We start from the raw sequence: 20740 nt of genomic DNA on the forward strand, positions 1-20740 counted from the left end.
AATCCAACTGTGGCATTTGTTGATCAATAAAATTCCAAAGCCTGGCTTGTTAGGTGTGCGTCTCTTTCTGGGCCTTTGTGCCATCAGAATTCGCTACAATTACAAAAGCTGAAGCATCAGACAAGAAACATGCAAACACACACACACAAACACAACCTAATCCTTCCATTGTGGTCAGAGTAAGGTGAGAGGTGGCAGAGGCCTTCTAAATCAGGGGTTCCTTTAGTTCTTGAGATCTACTATCCCGCCACCGTTTGATGCTCGTTAACAGGCCTCTGCAGAGCTGGCATGTGGATGAATTCAGCCATTTGTTTAAAGTTTGTAAGAGAAGGAGTGCATCTAAAAGTTGCAGGATAGTAAATCTCGAGAACTGGACTTGGGGACTCCTTTTGTAAACAGAAGCTATGGATATTTTTCCTTTTTTTGTTAGACGTTTATTTTACTCCTTTTAAAACTAACTATATTATTTTTAATCCAAGACATGACAAAGCTTACGTCTGTTGAACTTTTAAAAGGTTGAATATCTTATCTTTTTAAGAAATCTATAAAGATTCCACTATAAAATATTCTTAATAGCAAGAAATTATGGAAGATATTTTCCATAGGTGCAGATTTGGTTAAGTCAAGACATATCAAGAACATGTTAAAAACAGTATAAAATTGTTTCCAGAAGTATGCATTACATTAACATTTTCAGTGACTTGCTCTCACCTATCCCCCACATGTTCACATGCGCTTAACTGTCTTATCATTTTTATGGAAATTCTCTGTCTGTTTTCCCACAAAAAAACAAGTCAATGAACAATGGAATGTCTGAAGTTATGGAGAAATGAAGCTAGTCTTTCACTACTGATTAAATTATCAGCTTGGCACTCCATCGGAGGCACAAAGGCATGAAATTGCTTGACATTTTTTCTCCCTGTGCACTTTGTCATTAGCTATTTTCTCAGCTACATTTCACAGCAAGGAGGACAGGAAGAGTTTTGGAAAAACATTTTCAAGAGTTACCTCAGGATTTTTCTGGTAATGTGTTGAATAAAGATGGATGGCTACATGCAAAACAGAAGGTCATGAAAATACAGCTGTGCAAACATTCAAACCTCTGAAATGAAGTCTATGAGGCAGAAGCAGAATAGAAAGCATATAATTGTGAATTTTAGAAATGTGTGAAAATTCTATTGAGCCCTAAATTAGGCGCATTTGGACAGAGAAGTTTTAAGAACGCAGTTCTAATAACTGCCCTAGTTCTGTGAACGGCCCTTCCTCAGGGGAAGTGTTTCATGTTGCATTCGCACATGACTTGGGGGCGGGCGAAAAACAAGACAGCACAACATAACACCTGCAAGCTAATATGGAGAACGCAGAGATCACTGTGTTCATGCTCTGCTTGACGGAGATGTTACTGATGGACGATAAAATCTATACTTAACACACAGCAACTATAATAAAATATGTTGAATTGTAATAGTGACACTCAACAAGATGCATGTACAATGCAATAAGATGTTTTACCTGGCAGCTGGCTGGTGCTGGCTGATGGTTGACGCTGGCTCTGGTAGTTGAATGGATAAACATTTTAGAATTAAAATACAAGTTATAAACATGAAGGATGCTAATAAAGCCAACCTTTCATTATAATATATAGTGTAAAATTCTCAATTGTCTAGGAGTGCACAATAGCAGTCATTTGAACTAGAATTAAACATTAAAAAAAAAAAAAAAGAAAAAAAAGTCCAGTTGAAATGACTGAGTCTGCTGTTACAATCAGTTCTGTGTGGCTCCATCAGGTCCCCTTTTTCCATTTAATCAAGTATCTGTATATGAGCATACATGGTTCACATTTAACTTTGTTATGTCCATTAAATCAAGAGCAGAGATTTTTATATGTATTAAATCTGTTTTCTTTACCTGATCGATGCAGCAAGGGCTCCTGGTGGCAGCAGGAGCAGGATGCTGTTCGGCTCCGTCTCTGATGAAGTAAACATCGATCAGAAGCATATTATATACAAAAAGATGGAAAACAGGTTAAGTACATCAGCTCAGCTATTTGGGTGGTATCTCATAACAACTCATAGGTCTATACAGAAGCTTTAATGCTTCTTGTCCTGTTTACTAACCTTCAAACTCCTCTGAAGATGTTTTCACTGTGAATGATCGCCTCCACACTCTTTGCTGCGGCTTTGCCTGAGTAGGCAGGTCGGTGGAGCAAGCTGTTGAATTTCCTGGTTTTTCGGTTCGTCCCACTCCGGTTGTCGTGGTCCTTAATTTATTTGTAGTCTGGTGTGAGTTTTCTAAGTGCGCTGCTTCGCGTTATCCCCGCATTCTCTGACTGAGAAAGGATCGTTGCGAAAATTTTTATATTCCGCTGCAAGCCTTTAAAACTTCTCTGAATATCCACTGTGGCATAAACGGTCAGAAGCTAATTTTGACCTCCTCATCGGTCCATGTATCGCATGCTATTTTTGTTGTTGTCCGCAGCTCCAACCCTGGTTTTTTAAATATGGCGGGGACACAAGATGCGGAAATCTGGCAAGGGGCGTCGCTACCAATCACGTCATGGGGGTCCATATAGAACCCCGAAAAGACCCTGACTCTTAATAGGAGCTAAAATGGTTATAGGAACTGAGGGCTTTTACCCCTAGTTCCTATATGTCCGAATGCGCGAAAAAACGGCCTGGTTCCCAAAAAGGTTCTAGGAACTGCAAAAAGGCTCATACAGTCGGAAAGGGGCTTTTGTGAGCCCCACCCCTCCCCCTCCCGGGAAACAAATATAGATGCCAATCACTTTTACTCAAAATGTTTTCTTGCTGGAAAACGTTTAGTTAGGTCTCTTTGATGGAGTTGTAGATGAGCTCTCCATAAAAAAATCCTTTATTTCTTCACATTTCTAACATCTAGAAATATATATCCACTCAAAATTCAGGTACATCTGGAAGAACATTGACTTTTTATAATCCAGCAAATATGTCATGATTTTCTACATGCACAAATCTAATTTTGATGACTTCAGAGTGAAGGCAGCTGCACCCCTGTGATCTCTGCAGCTGCCCTTATGTCCAACTTCAAACTACAATTTTTCTTTCAACATGTTAATTATCAACTCATCACAGGTGGTTGCGAACCACGTATTAGTTCATAACTTACAAAGTATCAACTTTTTTGTAATGAATATTTTTACTTCTGATCTTCATTTTAATGATCTTCATTTCACTTCTGTTGGCTACTACTTATTTAACTGTATATTTGATCTGTATATAGATATATACACTACTCACAAAAAGTTAAGGATATTAAACTTTTGGGGGAAAATGTAAAAAGTTTATGCTACACTCATTTTATATCATCTATATAGTGCATTTAGAGAAAGTTTAAATAAGTTCACCTGTAAAGGTTATAGTGTGTTTTTTTTATATATATATTCTGACATTATACATAGTCAAATATCTGTAATTCTTGTAAGCAGTGTAGCTTTATTATCAGGGCTACTCAGGTTGGTCCTACGAGGGCTGCAATCCAGCAGGTTTTCAATGTATCACTTATTCAACACAGTCAAATTAAATTGAACGGCCTATCAAGTTCTGCACATTGAATCATTCATTTGAGTCAGGTGTGTTGGAGCAAGGATTAAAAAATAAATCATAATAATCAATTTGAATTTATTTAAATTTTATTGATCTGATATCAATTCCTAAAATTTATAGATTGACGGTATGTTTCCATACATTTCCTTTTCTGGCGACAATAGTGACCCTACTCAGTGTTCAGCAAGATCCTATATGCACAATTAAAAGGTTACCTGTCTCGCTTTTGTCCAAAATCAGCTTCTCTCGCTGAGATAATGCCAAATTCAGATTTATTTTGTCCATCATTGGATTACATTTACCTGTATACTATTCAGCATCTCGTTACCTCTCATATTAGCAACTAACGCTAAGACTGCCAGCTCCCCCATGTTCAACAAACACCAAATGTTTTGAAAATTACAGGAAGTGATGTCACCACACACGTACATACTCCAAAAGAAATCCAAAAATGGACTAGCAGTGTTTCCCCAACCATTGTACTTGGTTGGTCACAACAGAAGTCATATAATATCACATTTCCCCTGGAGCATGTTTACACTTCATCATTTGATTAAAAAAATTAGACAGTCTAATATTATCTGATTTACATGATGGCATGTCGTAGTTGCTCTCTGTGTTCATGATGGAGTTCCACCCTGATGCCACACACATAAACGTGTGAGCACACACACAGGTGATCACACTTCTGTGAGCAGACGGAGTGCAAACATGTCAACCAGCTGAATATCAAACAAAAGTATAAAAGTTTTTTTTTAATTCTCCCAGGGAGGTAAAGATGAAAAAAAGGCTTGCCTGAACAAGTAGCAGCCAGAGTATAAAATAGATTCCAATATTTTTTGTAAGTTTTATTAATGTCAACACGTTATCTGGGATCTGATCTTTAAGCATACTTAAAGTGACTCCACAGAATGAAATAGTCTTCATCAGGACATTTCACGCAGGGACTGTTAAAAACTGACCACATTTGTAATATTATTATTGTAATGTCAAACTGTGATTTTTATCTTTAGACCTACCTACTGTAAGTTATCTATTCCATGACTGTACATGTATTCACACATTATATCTAACATAGGGAAACTTGCAAAACTGACATTTTAGGGCAAAGTTGAAAGAAACAAATCTTAAAACAAATTTTAAACATGCTGTATCACCCTCACTCACCCAGAGATAGGCTTACAGCAGAAGTCGAAAGGTTTCAGAAATGCCACGTTTCTGCATTCTGTCTCGCTTTAACTCTCTAAAAGTCAAAGAAAGTCCCCTTCCCTGTCTTCATACTTGACTTGGTGCATCACTCAGCAGCACTTTTTAATATTTAAAAAGTTTTTTTTTAAGTGTTTCTTAGACAGGGTTGTCTGATGGGAACATAGGCAGTGAGGCAGATGATGGAGCATTTAGTCTGAAAAGGTTAAAGGTTTGCATCCTAAATGGCAGAGAAGCGATAAGGTGGTGGCTCCTTCAATGGTTTTGAAGAGGAAAAGGGCAGGATGAATGTCAGCCAAGTCATCTAGGAAATATAAATCATACTAAAAATCCCAAACTTAAACATCTTCCTCCAACTTCCAGCTTTGAAGAAATGCACCTAGTTATTTTTCTTCTATTGCAATTTCATTACAGAGCTAAGACAATTTATTTGAAGGATTTATGATTTCAATGGAAAGTCTACCATGTCAGTGTCTTGGCCCAAATAATTACATATTTCTATATTCTTGTTTTTATTATCTACTGGTGCTAAAGCAAACTGTCCAGCTGCTTTAGAGCCTTTTGTTCACATTGTCTATAAACATGTTGCTAATAAAATCTTTAGACTTTTTCAGTCTATTTTATACCTTGAATCCTTTTCAGTTTTGCAAATAATTGACATAAAAATACAAATGACAATCATATCTTACATTATCCTTGTAGCTTAATTAGTTTTTTTTTCATTTTCAATTTTTATTTTATTTCTGTATGCTCCACCTTATTCGCCACCCACTTTACCATGCCTCACTCTCACTTTCTCCCTCGCTTTTTTCTCTTTCTATCTTTTTTACCCAGAAATGTATTAAGATAAAACCATTTCACGTTGATGTATTCCCATTCTGCTTATCTTGTCAGTGTGGACAAATATGGATGCTGTATGAAATGGCCTTGTCGCAACTGAAGGTCAAAATGGATCTATGAGGGAGAAGAGAGAGCTGGGGATTGTTGGCATAAAAAGAGAGAGAGAAGGATGATGTAAGAATCAGAGGCACGGAGGGATGGCTGACAGATTTGTCTAATAATAATGAATTGAAACGATAACGGCTTAGCTGAGGACTCCTGCTATTTGCACATGAAAAACATTACCTTCCAGGGACCTGAACAGAAACTTTTTGCCTGTGTGTGAACATGTTTATAAAGGCATGCTACTGTGTTAATTAGACAAGGGGCTTTAGTCAAAGAATTTGAGCCTGGTGAAGAGAAAGGGATGCTGGGATGTTATTCATGTCAATATGAAAAAGTCTTTCTACCATGGAGGTCTGTGAGCAGACCATCTGCATCTTTAGAATGCAACCTATCAACAATTTATTTTATTTACTTGCACAGTATATATTAAACTCATCAGCTCTTGCTGCTACTTTATATGATGATGTCAGAGATGCTTTCATGGAAAACTATATGGCAAGTCACACTAGAAAGGAGATCACCAAAATTCTTGCATTTCTTTCCTTGGGGTCTATTAATCTGTTATGCTAAATTATCTAACTGTTAATGCAATATTTTAATGTGGACCAAATGAGCCCAGAGACCAACATTCCCTTTAGGCAACATGCTTCAAATTCAAATCGATAAAACCCCTCGCCCGATGAATTATAGGTCCCAATCACATCGGATTTTACTTCACCAATTTTGTGGCCAAATGAAACAGTCGTGATTATGGAGGACTCTAAAATCACAAAATAAATATGAATTTGTGTCATGTTTTATAGGTTTCTTAATGAAAAAAACATTTTTTATTTTTGTATAATTTATTTGCACATTAATTTGTTTGAGCTATTTTTATTTATTTCTGTATTTAAGCACTTTGAATTGTCCTGTACATGAAATGTGCTATACAAATAAACTGCCTTGCATTTATTTTTCATTTTGACAGTTTCCGCCCTTTATAGGTGATATTACCACAATATAAAAAAGAAAATGTGATCAGTTAACCCCTTAAACCTGAAATATATAAAACAGAAAAAGACAACTATGTTTTGTCATTTGAAATGTTGTCAGGGCCTTTAAACAAAACCCAACCATCTTTTAAATCAAGTCACAGTTTACAGAATCATGGTGAGCAACCATATTTAAAATGAAGGTATCAGCAATACTAATAAACTAATACTAAGAGACTCCACTCATATGGAATTACATTTTTTAAAGGAACTGTGAAAACTGGGTTAAAACAGGAAAAGCAAACAGGGAGTTAGGTATTGAAAGAAACACAGAGAGAGAGAGAAAGAGAGAGAGAGAGAGAGAGAAGGGAGTGAGGGACATAGGGTGATAGATAGTCAGGAAGTATGTGTGTGCTTGTCGATCAGAGCTGGTTTGAGCGTGCAGCAGCTTCCCTGTAATTGCCTCAGCTGTCAAACCCGCTGAAGATCCTTTCACTGCTGTTTACTGGGACAGCAAGCCCTCCTACTTCTCTCCATCTTTTGTGCTTTGTCTCTCAGTTGCATATGCAAAACTGCATCATATATCACAATCTCTCCATCTATATCACAATCCATCCATCTGTTAATCTGTTTGCTTGTCTTTGTTTGTTTCTCCTTTTCTTAACTTCTGACAGAAGCAGCATACCCTGTTTTTTTTTTCTCTTTTTTTTTACAGATTAATAAATCAGAGTTAAAGTGAAGTGTCTGCTTGGAACACTTATTATATCACTTGGATGCTCAGCACTGCACAGCAGCAAACCTTACATCAACTTTAATCCACTTCACTTTAATGACACCTGCAGCAGCTTTACTTTCAGCCAAGAATAAACACCACCGTTAAATCTGAGAAATGACTAAGGCTAGGTACACACATAACGATTATCGGGCTGTTTTTGTCCCGATTTTTTCCCTTACCAACCACGGATGGCAAACGTACGATTATCTTACATCTTATAAAATTTTCCTATAAAATTATCATTTGGTCTGAGGTGTGTTACAAGCAAATTTGTCCCACAGTTGGCTCCAAAACGGGTTGTGGCTGATAATCAGAAGTATTGAACATGTTCAATTTTTACGAGCAAATATCTTCACACTGTCTCCAGTCTGTTATTTTTTTCTGTTAATAATAGTCGCAAAACCAGCATCATTCCCCCCCTCTTCTCTTCCATAGTAGGTATTGTGTTTTCCAGTTGTTGCCATGTGTCTTCTTCTTTGTTTTTGTTAGACCACGTTTGATCACATGAGATTTCCTGTTTGGAGGAATAGATTGTAGATCGGTTGCGGGTCAGCATCGTTATGTGTGTGTTGTTCTGGGATTTTCAGAGCACACCACACACAATCAACTCTGTTAAATGCCTGATGTTTTTATCTTCACATGTAAAGACTCAAACAGATAAACGTCTCTTCAGATAAAAAAAAAAATATCTAGCCTAACACTGACCCCAGATGAATAAAAAGTTGAATCGAAATTAGGTTATTAAAATGCAGAATCAAATCGATAAATGAAAAAAAAAAAAAAAAAATAGATTTCCTCTATGTCAAGTCAAAGTTGCTTGTAAAAGTTAGATAAAATTAAAGAATCAAAGGAAACACTGAAAATTCTTGCACTTCACAAAGTACTCAACACATTGTATGTCATTTTATCCGAACGGATTTCACCAGACAGACTTGACAAGTTAAGCTAATATCAGAGAAAGAGCAACTCTCAAACAACTAAATTCAACATTCAACTCATGTGAAACCAAACATGGAAACCAACTACCAAGAGCACTTATTTATCTTTTTTTTTTTTTTTTTTTTTTTTTGTCTGCAAATATGTAACTATCCAAAATTAAATTTGGGCCATAGATTATTTCCAAAGTGTTTGTGAGGAGTGTATTCAGACTCTGGACTCTTGTCCAGTGTAGGATATTAAAAAAACAGAAGCTGTATGCAATCTCTGTCACCCAAATTGCCTTTGGTGTTTATTTTTATCCCTCTGTGTTTCTTTGGCCACAGACCGAACACACGTCATGAGCTCAGTTGATGTAACTTCTGGCTTGAATTCTCTGTCCCCTCACCCTTTCAGTAGGAATTGGGAAACCAACCTTCTGAGGTGCCCTTGGGCAAAGTGTGGCTGGATAAGTGCCTTTATGCATTTTATTTTTTGATCATTGTTGTGAGGGTTCTGTGTAATTTGTTATAACTCCCACTTCATAAATTGTAATTCTGTCTGCTTTGCTTAAAGCGCTCTTTATTTAATTTCATTTCCCAGCATGCCCTTGAGCGAAGCACTGTGCTTATCTAACACCACCAAGCTGTTTAATCATCTCATTTTGTTTTTAACTCTGAGTCACAGACTAAGCTACTGACCCTTCTTGCTTCAAGGGCAGTGACACCAACCATGGCCAGAGCACGTCGAGCTATTCCATGTAACAATGCTTTTATTTTCATTGATGCAAGTTTTCTGAAAAAAAAAAAAGAAAAAAAGGTAAAATGAAATGAATCCCAAATGGATGTTCCCCCCTGCATGAAACCGCTTACATATTAAAGTGCATTATATACTTCAGAGTTCTTTCTTTTAGTTCCTAGGTTTTACCAGTCTCTTGGCTGGTAAAAAACACTCCATGTTTCCTATTTAATTTGTCATTTATTTTGTGGGACAGCTGTCAAAGTCATGTGAATGTGGCTGTCGGTGGTGAAACATGTAGCCCAACACTGATAGTCTTGTAAAAAAAAGAAAGGATACTGTTCGAACCCCCCTCCCCCAGCCAAGACTCGAACCAGCAACCTCCTTGCTGCGAGGCCGTGCAGCCCACAATATTTGATGGCATCATTAAGGCACCTTCAGGCTGACATTTTTAAAATTTTGTTGTATTGTACAATGACAAATAAAGATTGTTTTGTTTGTCTGTCTGATTTTTCTAACATTGACTCATAATATTTCCATTGCTAACTGCTACAAGATTTCTGTAAGACTGCCCTTGAATTAATTTACTGCATTTCTCACCCACTTTTCTCTCCTTCTCACTAACTAGAATTCTGCTTGGTGATTTCAATGTCCCATTGGCAATATTCATATATTTTTTTACCAGTTTTTTTTATCCTGTCTAGACAGCCTTGGGTTACAGCAGTTAATTGAGTACCTTGGTTTACATCTGAACTGCGGCAACTTAAAACCAGAGGCCATCTTCTAGAGTGCCTTTAGTTTTCTAGTTTTACTGTTCACAAGGACATGTTAACATTCTATTTGGACTCTCCACCAAATCCAATTATTACACAAATTTAATCAGACTTGGGTCATTCATGATCACTATTTTCTCTGGTTAACATTGCATTACATCCACTTGACGGCTTTCGTCCTCATTTCTATTCAACTAATTTGCTATTCAATTTCTGCATTCTCTTATACAAATACTGACAGCATTCATCAGCAACTAGCCCCTCATATCTCAGCCATCTTACCCTACCAAGATTTCCAAATCCCTTTTTCCCCCACTCATTGTCGAGATTCGAACTTCCCTCTGCTGCTGATTGTTACAAACCCCTTCTGGTCTAGGGGAGGAAAGGGGAAACACAAACGAGCCGGGAAACGGAGATAAAAATGTATAACAATTTATTTACAAAAATAAAGATATGTACAAAACCCAACTGAAGGTGTCCTTGTCCAGGTGAACAGATGTACAAAACAAACAAAAGGTGTCCTATAAAGGGAATCAGACAAAACCGGCAGCACATTATAACTTGTTACACAAAAAACAAAGAAAACTTAACCAAGAAATCCTAAAAGGGTATACAATAATGACAGAAAACACGCAAAAAGGTCCCTAAAAAATAAAGGAGGGGAGCTTCTCCTGTTGAGAAAGCTCCCAGTTTATAAATCTGTCTAAACCACAATCCGTCTGTTGCACAGCCAGTACAAAACCCTGCTCAGGGTAATCAAAAGTACTTACACACATTAATACCCAAGTGAGAATCTTGTGTCCACTGACACAACTGCACAAGGAATAACGTAACACATACTGAAACAATTCACCATTACACATAACCCCCAAACAATTGACACGTTCAGATAACAACCCATAAGGTGACCTGTGCCCTACTGACACAGCAGCCATGAATGATGACAGATCCTCCTTTTTAAGGGTGAGGCATCCCTCATGATTGCCAGCTGGAGGAGTGCGGGAGCACTAGCGACCAATCCACAAGGCGGAGGGGAGGAACTGCAGATGCTGGTCCACAGCCAATCCTGAGGCAGCACTGGCACAGAGCCCTTTGCATATCCCAGTGTAGACTGACAGGCCAGAGACCAATCCAGAAAGGCCAGGGGCCGTAACACTGATGTATCTGAAGACATCCACAAATCTAAGCCATCTACCTGCCAGCTAGATCCTCTCCCCACATCACTGGTTAAAGCTTCCATTCACTCTCTGACCTCTATAATAAGTGCTATTGTCCAGTCTTCTCTTACCTCTGGGATTGTTTCCTCATCCCTCAATTCGACTATAGTAAAGTAATCCTCAAGAAACCTGGTGCTGACCCCAACAATTTCAACAATCTCCATCCAATCACCAATCTCTAATCTCTCTTTCTCTGCCAAAATACTGGAAAACCTCGTGCATCTCAGGTTCATGATGATCTTTCTCTGAATAATCTGTACAAACAGTTGCAGTCCGGCTTTCATTTGCTTCACTGAAAACTTCTGTCAATATTGCAAATTTTTGACAAAAGCAGTTGTCAAAAATCTGACATCTGCTCCAGCATCAGTCCATGCTGATGATGAACTCCTCACTATCCTCATCTTCCCCACCTGAGTGCTTTTGACACAGTTTCCCATACCATTGACAGATTAGCCGCTATTGGACTATCTTAACACCACCCTGGACTGATTTAAATCATACCTTTATTGTCGCACTCAGGTTGTTCAACTCTAATCATTTACAACCAAACAATGAACGCCCCATCCACCCCTACCCTATCTCTCTCTCTGAATGCCTATGATAATGTTTCGTCACATTAAAACATGTTTACGATCAACATATTGCCAGTCCAGTAGTAATAATAAACTGGTAACTGAAGCCTCAGCCATCACTGTACTTGATGAATGTCTGTGCACGCGTGATCCTCCACTGTTTCCACTGCCTACAGTTGGACTACAGCATGTTTTTGGATTTTAGGCTGGAGTCACCTACTCGGACCCTTACACTGGAGGCTCCTAGAGGGGTGGAGGTGAATGCTGGAGTGGGAGACTTCACAGCATCTTGTAGGAAAGACCTCCTCTTGCAGTCATCAGATGGAGAGGTCAGTATGTATTTATGTTTATTCCTCTTTTTTGGGGGGGGGTTATGTTTTGTGTGCTGACTATGTGTGAGAGAACTAGACAGAAGTGAGAAGCTGATGAAAATAGGAATGTTGATGTGGCAGTACAGTGAAGTGTTTGTGTTCCTGTGTGTGTGGGCTTTTTAGACTCGGTTGCACTTTATAGTGTTGGGCCAGCTTCATTAAAGCACCTTATTAGGCTAATGAGCGTCATCAATCCAGGCGACCTTGTCCTCCTTTTCTCCCCTCCTCCTCTCATCGGTACTTTCTTCCTCGCTTCTATTTGAGAGAAGTGACTTCATTAAAGCTGGTTTGATGAGGTTCCTTGTCAGTTGTTGCTGCCTCTGTGTGTGTGTTCACATGTGTGTGTCATTGTTAGCCTGTTATCTCACTGTCAAGCTCTTTGCATAGCAGCCTGCCACATTTTGTGAGCACCAAAGCAGACTTCGCCATTATCTCTGAGCATGTTTGTAAGTGTGTGTGTGTGTGTGAGTGTGTGTGTGTGTGTCTCAGACTGCCATATTGCTTGTCCACTGGAGCATAGTGTGTCATTAACTTAGTAATTAACAGAAGAATGACCCCCCTTCCACCCACCCCCCTCAGCTGTACTCACTGTCATTGTCGTTTCACACAAACTGTCACAAATACACTCCCACATTCTTAGACAGTGCTGCAGTAGTGAACTATAGTTTTGTTCAAAATTCTTGGTACCCATGTCAGATTTTAACTTTTTTTCTGAACCTTCATTAGGCCAGCATGTTTCTTGAAGCTGAAAATGACATAACTCTGTAATATTCCAGGTACATGTTGCCGTTCTGCAGTTTTCTAGGAGTTTATTTCATAAGCATGAAAACTAAACCCTGCCTCTTTAGTTCTCACACTGGGAACAGAAAGTAGACTTGACCCTGATGATCTGAGAGATTTGGCCTGTTTATGACGAACCAGAAGATCCTAAATGTAATTTTGGCCCAAAACTATTCAGTGCTTTGTAAACTAACCACAAAAGTCAGTTCTTTGACATACTGGAAGCCAACATAAAGATCTGATGACTGGAGTTATATGATCCACTTTCTTGGTATTTATGTTTTTTATTTAGGTTAAATTACACCTCAGAAATGACTGCAGTAGTAGCTTCAGCTTTTTTAGCTGTGCATGTTCCCACAATGGCCATTTTTCTTGGCATAAGACCAGAGCAGGAGAAATATGCTGGATGCTCCTCACTGGAAAGCTAATGATTCTGTTTCACACCCCTGGGAGAGTTTAAAAAAATGTTGATGTTTTTGTCTGATTTCTAGGTGGTTAATATATTTTCCAAAATGTGCACTCTGTCCTCTGGTGATAATATTCTTACCAGTGTGAGAGCATGTGTGTGACAAGCATAAACCTGTTTTAGTGTAAAGGTAACTTTAAATAGCTTTTGATGTGACTTGGCACAAAACAAAAAACAAATTATACAAATAAAAAATAAACTTTATCTAATTTGTAATTTCCTAATCATTACACCTCTCCATTGATACAAAATGCTCTTTTTATTAATGAAGTGTCAAGTGATGTGGTGTATTTTGTGGCAAACTAGGATCAAATGACTTTCTTTTTTTTTTTTTTGTAACCACACACAGACCTTCTAGAGTGTAAAATGTTTACTTCCAGAATTCTGGAAAACATGAAGAAAAGGTGGGGAAGAAGAGAGAAAAAAAAAATCACACCATGCAGGGACTAAATCACAAGGATCTGAAAAAGATACTGAAACTGAGGGGTATAAATACACAGAGGGAGTAATCAGGAGCAGGTGAAGTGAATGGGTATTCAAACCAGGCGATCTAAGGAAACCAGGAAACTTAACTTAACATGACAATACCAAAAACATAAACCATGATCATGACAAATATAGTAAGCCTGACTTTGTAGTGTTTGCTCATACACCCCCCAGGAGATAAAATGGTTGGTTTGCTCTTCAGTTTCCTTGAAGCTTCTTTTAACAAGACACTAAACACCACATTTAGTTCATCATATTGTGAGTGTATATACAGTAGACACAAGGTACTGGATAAGCATAAACCTATATAAATAAATAGACCAAAAAGTAAATAAAGGCGAATAAACATGTTTTCCACGTAAACCTCAATTTGGAATTACTATTTTCATGTAAACGCGAAGGAGAATACCTTAATTTCGAATTATTTAACTCGGAAAAATTAGGTTGGAATTAAAAAACATCATGTGACCGTGGTAAGGTGGCTACTGTAGAAGAGCTCTGAATGGCAAACATGAGCAATAGAAACGTAGAACGTTTACCAATCTCTTATCCATTTTTTTTGTTGTTTTTTTGGGGGGGGGGGCTTTCTTCTACATCTTTTTCTCATCCTTCTTCTCAGCCTCTCAGTCCTTCATCTTTCTGTAACCCAGCTTATCTAATTAACTTTCCACTGCCAGGGTTATACATCACTGTGCCTGTCACTTCACAAGAAGAGAGGAGGAGAATTATAATTTTTACCTCTTTTCTGTCATCCCCCCCTTTCTCTCACTCTGTTTTCGCACGCTTTTGTCTCTTTGGTCTTTGTTCATCCATTATCTCTCTCTGTTTCTGTCTTCCTCTCTCTGTCATCTCTGCATAAATAGATGTCTCCCAATTGATGGGGAACATTAGCATGAAGCACAGTGTAACAAGGGTTGTGGTGTGGGCCTTTGGCAGGGCTTGGTACCATGAAAGGCTTGAGAAAATTAAGGATTTATGGTGCATTGCTTCTCAACCTCTGCACCCTTTACTGCAGTGTTCGTCAGCGAGATATAGAAAGAAAATCCTCTTTTCTCTGAGGTACAGCTTCATAAATACCAGTGAAGTCTTATCAGCATGAGTAAATGCAATCCGAAAGACTCAAATTTTCCAAATATAGAAATGAACAAGATCAAAATTAAAAAGATTATAGCCATTATAATGTAATCTTAGGGGAATCCTTTCTTTTTCAGTGATCCTAACTTTGTGTTCTCCACTACACTTTACAGTACATACTGTCCCTTAAAGTTTTAGTCTGCTGAATGTGGTGAAATATTTAGGCTATAAATTGTAATTTGTGACCGGCTAAAACCCTCAACTCTGTCCTCACTGTGGTTGCAGAAAATTTAAATGGCCCACTTAGGAGCCATTATTTTGTTTGTCCTCTCTGGCTTTGCGAAATGGTGATGCAACATAGCAGAGATGCAAGGATAATAGTTATAAACTGGAGCAATATAATAAAAAAAGTAGACCAGTTATGTTTTTTTTTTTTTTTATTTCATTTATGCCAGTCAATTTGCAGAAGATGCACATCGTCTTCAGGGGCTGATCAACAAAATGTAACAATTTGCTGCCTAAATGAAAAGTATCTTAGATGTTCTCACTGTGGGATTTATTCATTTATTCATTCATTTATTTTCTTTTCTGACTGCTCACTTCAGCTCCTGGCAGCATCAATATCAGTTCCTCCCAATGGTTTTACAGTTTTTTTATCCTAACTTTTTTCATTGCTAATACTTGCTAATAATCCAATAAAGTTCAAAGCCTCTATAATTTTCCATAACTGATTTAGTTCTATGTTATCAGACACTTAGTTTTATCAGACACCTCTGATGAAGACGAAAGATTACCGTCAAAACATGTCAGGTAGGCTTATAATAACACTAAGTGTGATAACATAAGAACTAAATCAGCTAATACCTGCTAACATCTTTCGTTTGAGTGTGATTGGAAGTATTTTATCCGTACTTTTTGAGGGTATTTTTCAGTTTTGGCTGAGATTTTTATTAATGTGAATATGCAACGCTGGTGTCTGTGATCATTTTCCAGGACACTACGCTCAGGGCTGCAAGAGTCTTTAGAGAAACGTATGAAAACCTGATGGCAAAAACATTAGTTTCAGTTTTTTATTTTATTTTATTTTATTTTTGTTTATTTTATGTTTACCTGATTGCAAGATTGCTGGTAACTGACTGCCATTCCCACTGTGTAGGATTGATGTCCACACTCCACTCAAAAATAATAAACGAGTCTAATTATCTAAGAAGGTTGTGCCAATCAGAAACTGTGGTGAACCACAGCCTGCAGGATAGAGAACACTGCTATCCCCTCATGTTGTCATAGCTTAAAGGCATGCCCTCCTGGGTCTGGGTAAACACACTGCTTCTGGCAGTATGGTGGATTTAATTGGCTGCTTTAGCAGGTGCTTTTGCATGCAAACAAATTGTTTAGACAAGGTATTTTTGCTGTCAAAACAGATTAAATTTGTAATGTTACCTAAAATTAAGCAAAACAAAAATTAAAAGTTTTACCCTAACTTGAAACTTTCTCAACTCAGATAGGTTTATTTTTTCATTAAACTGTTAAACTTCAGTAACCTGGGAATTATTCATCCACTACCATTATGGAGGACCTTCCATTTCCCCAGTGACATAAAGCAAGAGAAGAACTTCTGGTATACAGATGTTACTTAAGAGTAATGATGCTTTTTTTTTTTTTTTTTTTTTTTTTTTTGTCATCATCACATCTCTCTTTCTTAACCTTACTGAGAGTAATTTCAACAAAGAAAAGAGTCTCAAAAGAGCAAAAACACAAATTTATTATTAAAAAAAGCACCAATGTTGTCCTTTAAAAAACAACAACAAACAAACAGACATAGTAATCACTTTCAACCGTTTGGTAGCAGCCACAGACTGCAGTTAACGGCCTTGTCCAAAGTTGTTAGTGGCCATACCATAGTGTATGATGGCTGAACTGGCTAATGGCCAGTTTAGGCCTCGTAATGCTCACTCAGGGGTAGCAAAAAATATCTAGGATAACACTGAAAGAGCTAAAAAGCTCCACATTAGTGATTGCCCACTCTCTGTCCATGAGACCACTTTAAGCTCTTTGGAATAGTGGCCACAAAGCAATCTATTAAAAAAAAAAAAAAAAGAGTCTGTTTTTTCTTTTGCTTTTTTTACCTTCTCACAAAATGTTGTCTGTGATCCATACCCAACTTAACTCATAACAACAAGGGTCATCTCAGCAGTGAGTTATGGTGGTGGCATCTAATCTAATCTTATCTAATATAATCTAATCTAATATAATATAATATAAAAATTATTATTATTATTATTAATAATAATAATAATAATAATAATAAATAATCTTTTTTAGCTCTTTTCAAAACAAATGTTACAAAGTGCTTAAGCTTTGCTTAATTGTGTATTTTCAAACCAGTCTGAAATTAATTTAAAAAAAAATATTGTAATAATTTATTTAAGTTTTACATGCTCATATATAACTTATATAACACTGTTTAAAAATTCAACAAATAGCTTTTGCATTATATTTGCCCTTCTGTAGCTATTACAGTGCAACTTTTATGATTTAGATGAACGTTTCAGATGTAAAATCATTGACTAATTAGTCAATAGTTTATTTAATGTAAATGATCTTCAACAGGAAATTCCAAGGAAAGAAAAGACTTTATCTTAGATCAAAGAGCTAAATACAACAGCTAAATCCTTGTGATCTTTGAAAGTTCAACAGCTTGGTAAAATGATCTGTACTTTTATAACGCTTTTATTCAAAGCACTTAACTCGTACGTCACATTCACCCATTCACACACACATTCACACACTGATGTCGGAAGCCGCCATGCAAGGCGCTCAACCACAACCCATCAGGAGTAATTAGGGGTTTGGTGTCTTGCTCAGGGGAGCTCCTCGACATGAGCTCTCTGGGCCGGGATTGAACCGCCAGCCCTTGGGCTACGGGACAACCACTCTACCCACTGAGCCATGCCGCCCCATGGTGGCAGTGAACACTTGGCATGAGAGATCTAGACAGTATTGCCCATAGCCATGATGCCTTTCTTTAACTTTTCTTGCACTTGTGACGTCAACACCAATGCATCAGTCCACGCAAACATATCAGAGGTTTACTAAGTGCCAACCCTTGCTCATTAATACACACACACACACACACACACACACACACATATATATATAAATATATATATATATATATATATATACTGTATAGTTTATATACTGTGTGGTATATATAGAAAAATCATTATTATAGCATACCATGCCATCATTTGAACAGAGAAGAGCAGATGAAGGCAGGATAGAAAGAGAATGGGACAGATGAGAGGTGGAGAAGGATGGCAGAAAATAGATGTTTCTGTCGATTTTGCAGGAGAAAATAAAAGCACACAGGACAGCAAGGCTTAAAGCCAAATCAATGTTGTCAGCAGCTGGCACTTAAGAAGGGCCCATTAAAGTTTAAAAAGTTTGGAAAGCAGTGGTGAAATTAGGGCCAAATGGGTTAGAGGTAGGGTAGCACTGGCTTCCATTAAAATCAAAGCCAACAAGAACTGACAGATCCTCTCAGGATTCATGCAGTACTCCTGGATTTTTTTTTTTTCTTTCATTATTATCTATTCCAATTCTCTCTCCCTCTTTTGCCTATATCTTTTCTGTTCTTCATTCATTCTTTCTCTGAGTGCTTTCAGTTCTTCTCATTTAAGTGGTTAGCAAAGAAAAACAAAAAAAAAAAAAACATGCCCCATAATTCATCTCTCCTCACATCAAATGGTTGATGGTCTACTTGCTGTGCCCTGAGTCCAACTAACCAAGTGCTCAAACAAGTGCTGCACTCTGTAACAAAGAAAAGAAAATTTTTTTTTCACATATCCTCAGAGATTCATCTCAACCTGAAGAGCTATGACCAAAGATGAAAGGGGGAGAAAAAAAAGTCTGGATGCTTGTTTTTTTTTTTTTGTTTGTTTTTTTTTTTGTTTTGTTTTTTTCTTTTAGCTCAAAATTAGTTCACTGTCACATTTTTTTAAAGTAATGGGTATGCTGATGTCGACGACACTAATCCGATATAATACCTTAACACTCAATACTTCAACAAGCCCATCTATCATGGTGTTGAAGGAAGCTATCGCTATGATTATTTGGTTGACCATGGTGAATGCATTGCTGCATAATGCATAAATATTGAAGTCACCAAAAATAAGTTTGGATGGAGACATGGAGCAGATGAAACCGAGAAGCAGTTTTACACATAAAATGGTAGAGATTTCAAGGGGGTGATAGATAGCCCACAAAGCTTCAGATTTACCCTAAGAGTGGCAGCTAGATACTCAAAAGAGGTGACATTGGGTATTATATCAGACAAATTCTTGTCATACTTTTAGAAGCGCTGATGGGGGGTTGATTGGGATATGAAGTACTGTTGGAAACATACACTACCAGTCAAAAGTTAGGGCACACTTTCCGATTAAATCTAATGGGAAAGTGTGTCCAAACTTTTGACTGGTAGTGTAGTCAGGTAGTATATCCAACCCATTTGTAAATGTTATAGAAAAGCCGAAACATCCTTAAATGACATAGTAGTTAGAGTTGTATTTGAAGCTTTGGAATCAACGTAGTGGTTAAAGGTGCTCAGGTTATTCTGCTACTTGGTGTTTTTTTGGTAAACTATTATTTTGGATAGTGTACACTGATACACAATAATTCATAAAATGAACAGATTAGATTTGTTTTGATAAGTAGAAAAGACAGTTACAACATGTTATTACTTCAGCTGTTCTTTTGAATTACTATTTCCAGGCTAGATCACATGTTTAAGTAAAGTGTATAGTGTGTATGACAAACTACACTTCCCCAGAACCAGCACAGTCAGCACCAGGTAGATGCCAAAAGGAAAACTAACCAATACGATCAGGGATTCAGGATTATTATTCCCTGAGGGGAAAACACAACGGTGATAACATTAGCAGAGTTATTACTCCTTACTTTATTAAAAGTTCAGTAAAAGTTTTCAGTGTGAGTGGAAGTGAATGCAGCATTAGAGCTGGTTGTCAGATGTATTTGGTGTCATTCAACAGACCTCACAGTGAGCTTAAGAGGCTTAATATACTGAGAGCTGCTGCTGTATCTGAAGGTGAAGTCAGAGCTTCTACATTTGAAATCAAACCAATAATCATACAGAACTCAATCCAAGCTAAGCAAGAAATTAATAATAATGACCACTTCATCAATTGTTATAATGTTAACCAAAAGTAAAGAATATTCTCTTTACTGAGTCAATCAGATATTATTTTAAGGAGTGTTTTAAGGGTTACTGAACTGATATTTTAGTCCATATTAAATATCAAATGAAAATGTTTTCTTCTGTAGTAGACACTTTAGTTTTAATCAAAGAGCTGTAGTTTAAGAAAGTTGGAAGATTGATTGTTTGATTAGCAAGTAATATTTCAAACTTGACTCATTGAAACATGGTACAGCTCAGAGTTTGTACAAAAATGTTGCTTTGTTCTTAAATATCAAACTCAAAATATAATAAAGAGAATAGAACTAAAGAATAAATTTCATGTTTTTATTTTTTGATAATCTTATGTTTGTCGTTTTTATTAAAGTGGTGCTTTATGAAATGTATTATAGTTGTTTAAACAGATCCCCTTATGTTTTTACAAGTGTCAGAGCTATTATATGAAAATAGATAAAAACAGTGCAAAGGATTATAAGATTCTGATGCAGGACTTTGTGAGATTCATTCATTCATTCATTCATTCATTCATTCATTCATTCAGACACAATGAAGGCCCAGAACATCCCTTTGCAACCATGGCATTTTTTAGTGCATGCCTAGGAGCAAAGTGAAACTCCATAAAGTGAAATCAGGTTACATGTGGAAACTTTTCACA

At 37.2% G+C, this 20740-nt stretch overlaps 1 protein-coding gene across 2 annotated transcripts in view; it reads left to right on the top strand.

Annotated features, from left to right (window-relative positions):
• Nucleotides 1–20740, top strand: part of LOC121637879 (zeta-sarcoglycan) — a 373423-nt gene that overhangs the window by 341210 nt on the left and 11473 nt on the right. The window contains exon 7 of one of the 2 annotated variants that reach the window (XM_041982222.1): nt 11899–12022. In XM_041982222.1, the coding sequence (XP_041838156.1) occupies nt 11899–12022 (124 nt within the window). Of the gene's footprint in view, nt 1–11898; nt 12027–20740 lie in introns of both variants that reach the window. The other variant, XM_041982223.1, reaches the window with a different exon arrangement.

Source organism: Melanotaenia boesemani, chromosome 4 (genome assembly GCF_017639745.1).
Source record: "Melanotaenia boesemani isolate fMelBoe1 chromosome 4, fMelBoe1.pri, whole genome shotgun sequence".
Taxonomy (NCBI): Eukaryota; Metazoa; Chordata; class Actinopteri; order Atheriniformes; family Melanotaeniidae; genus Melanotaenia; species Melanotaenia boesemani.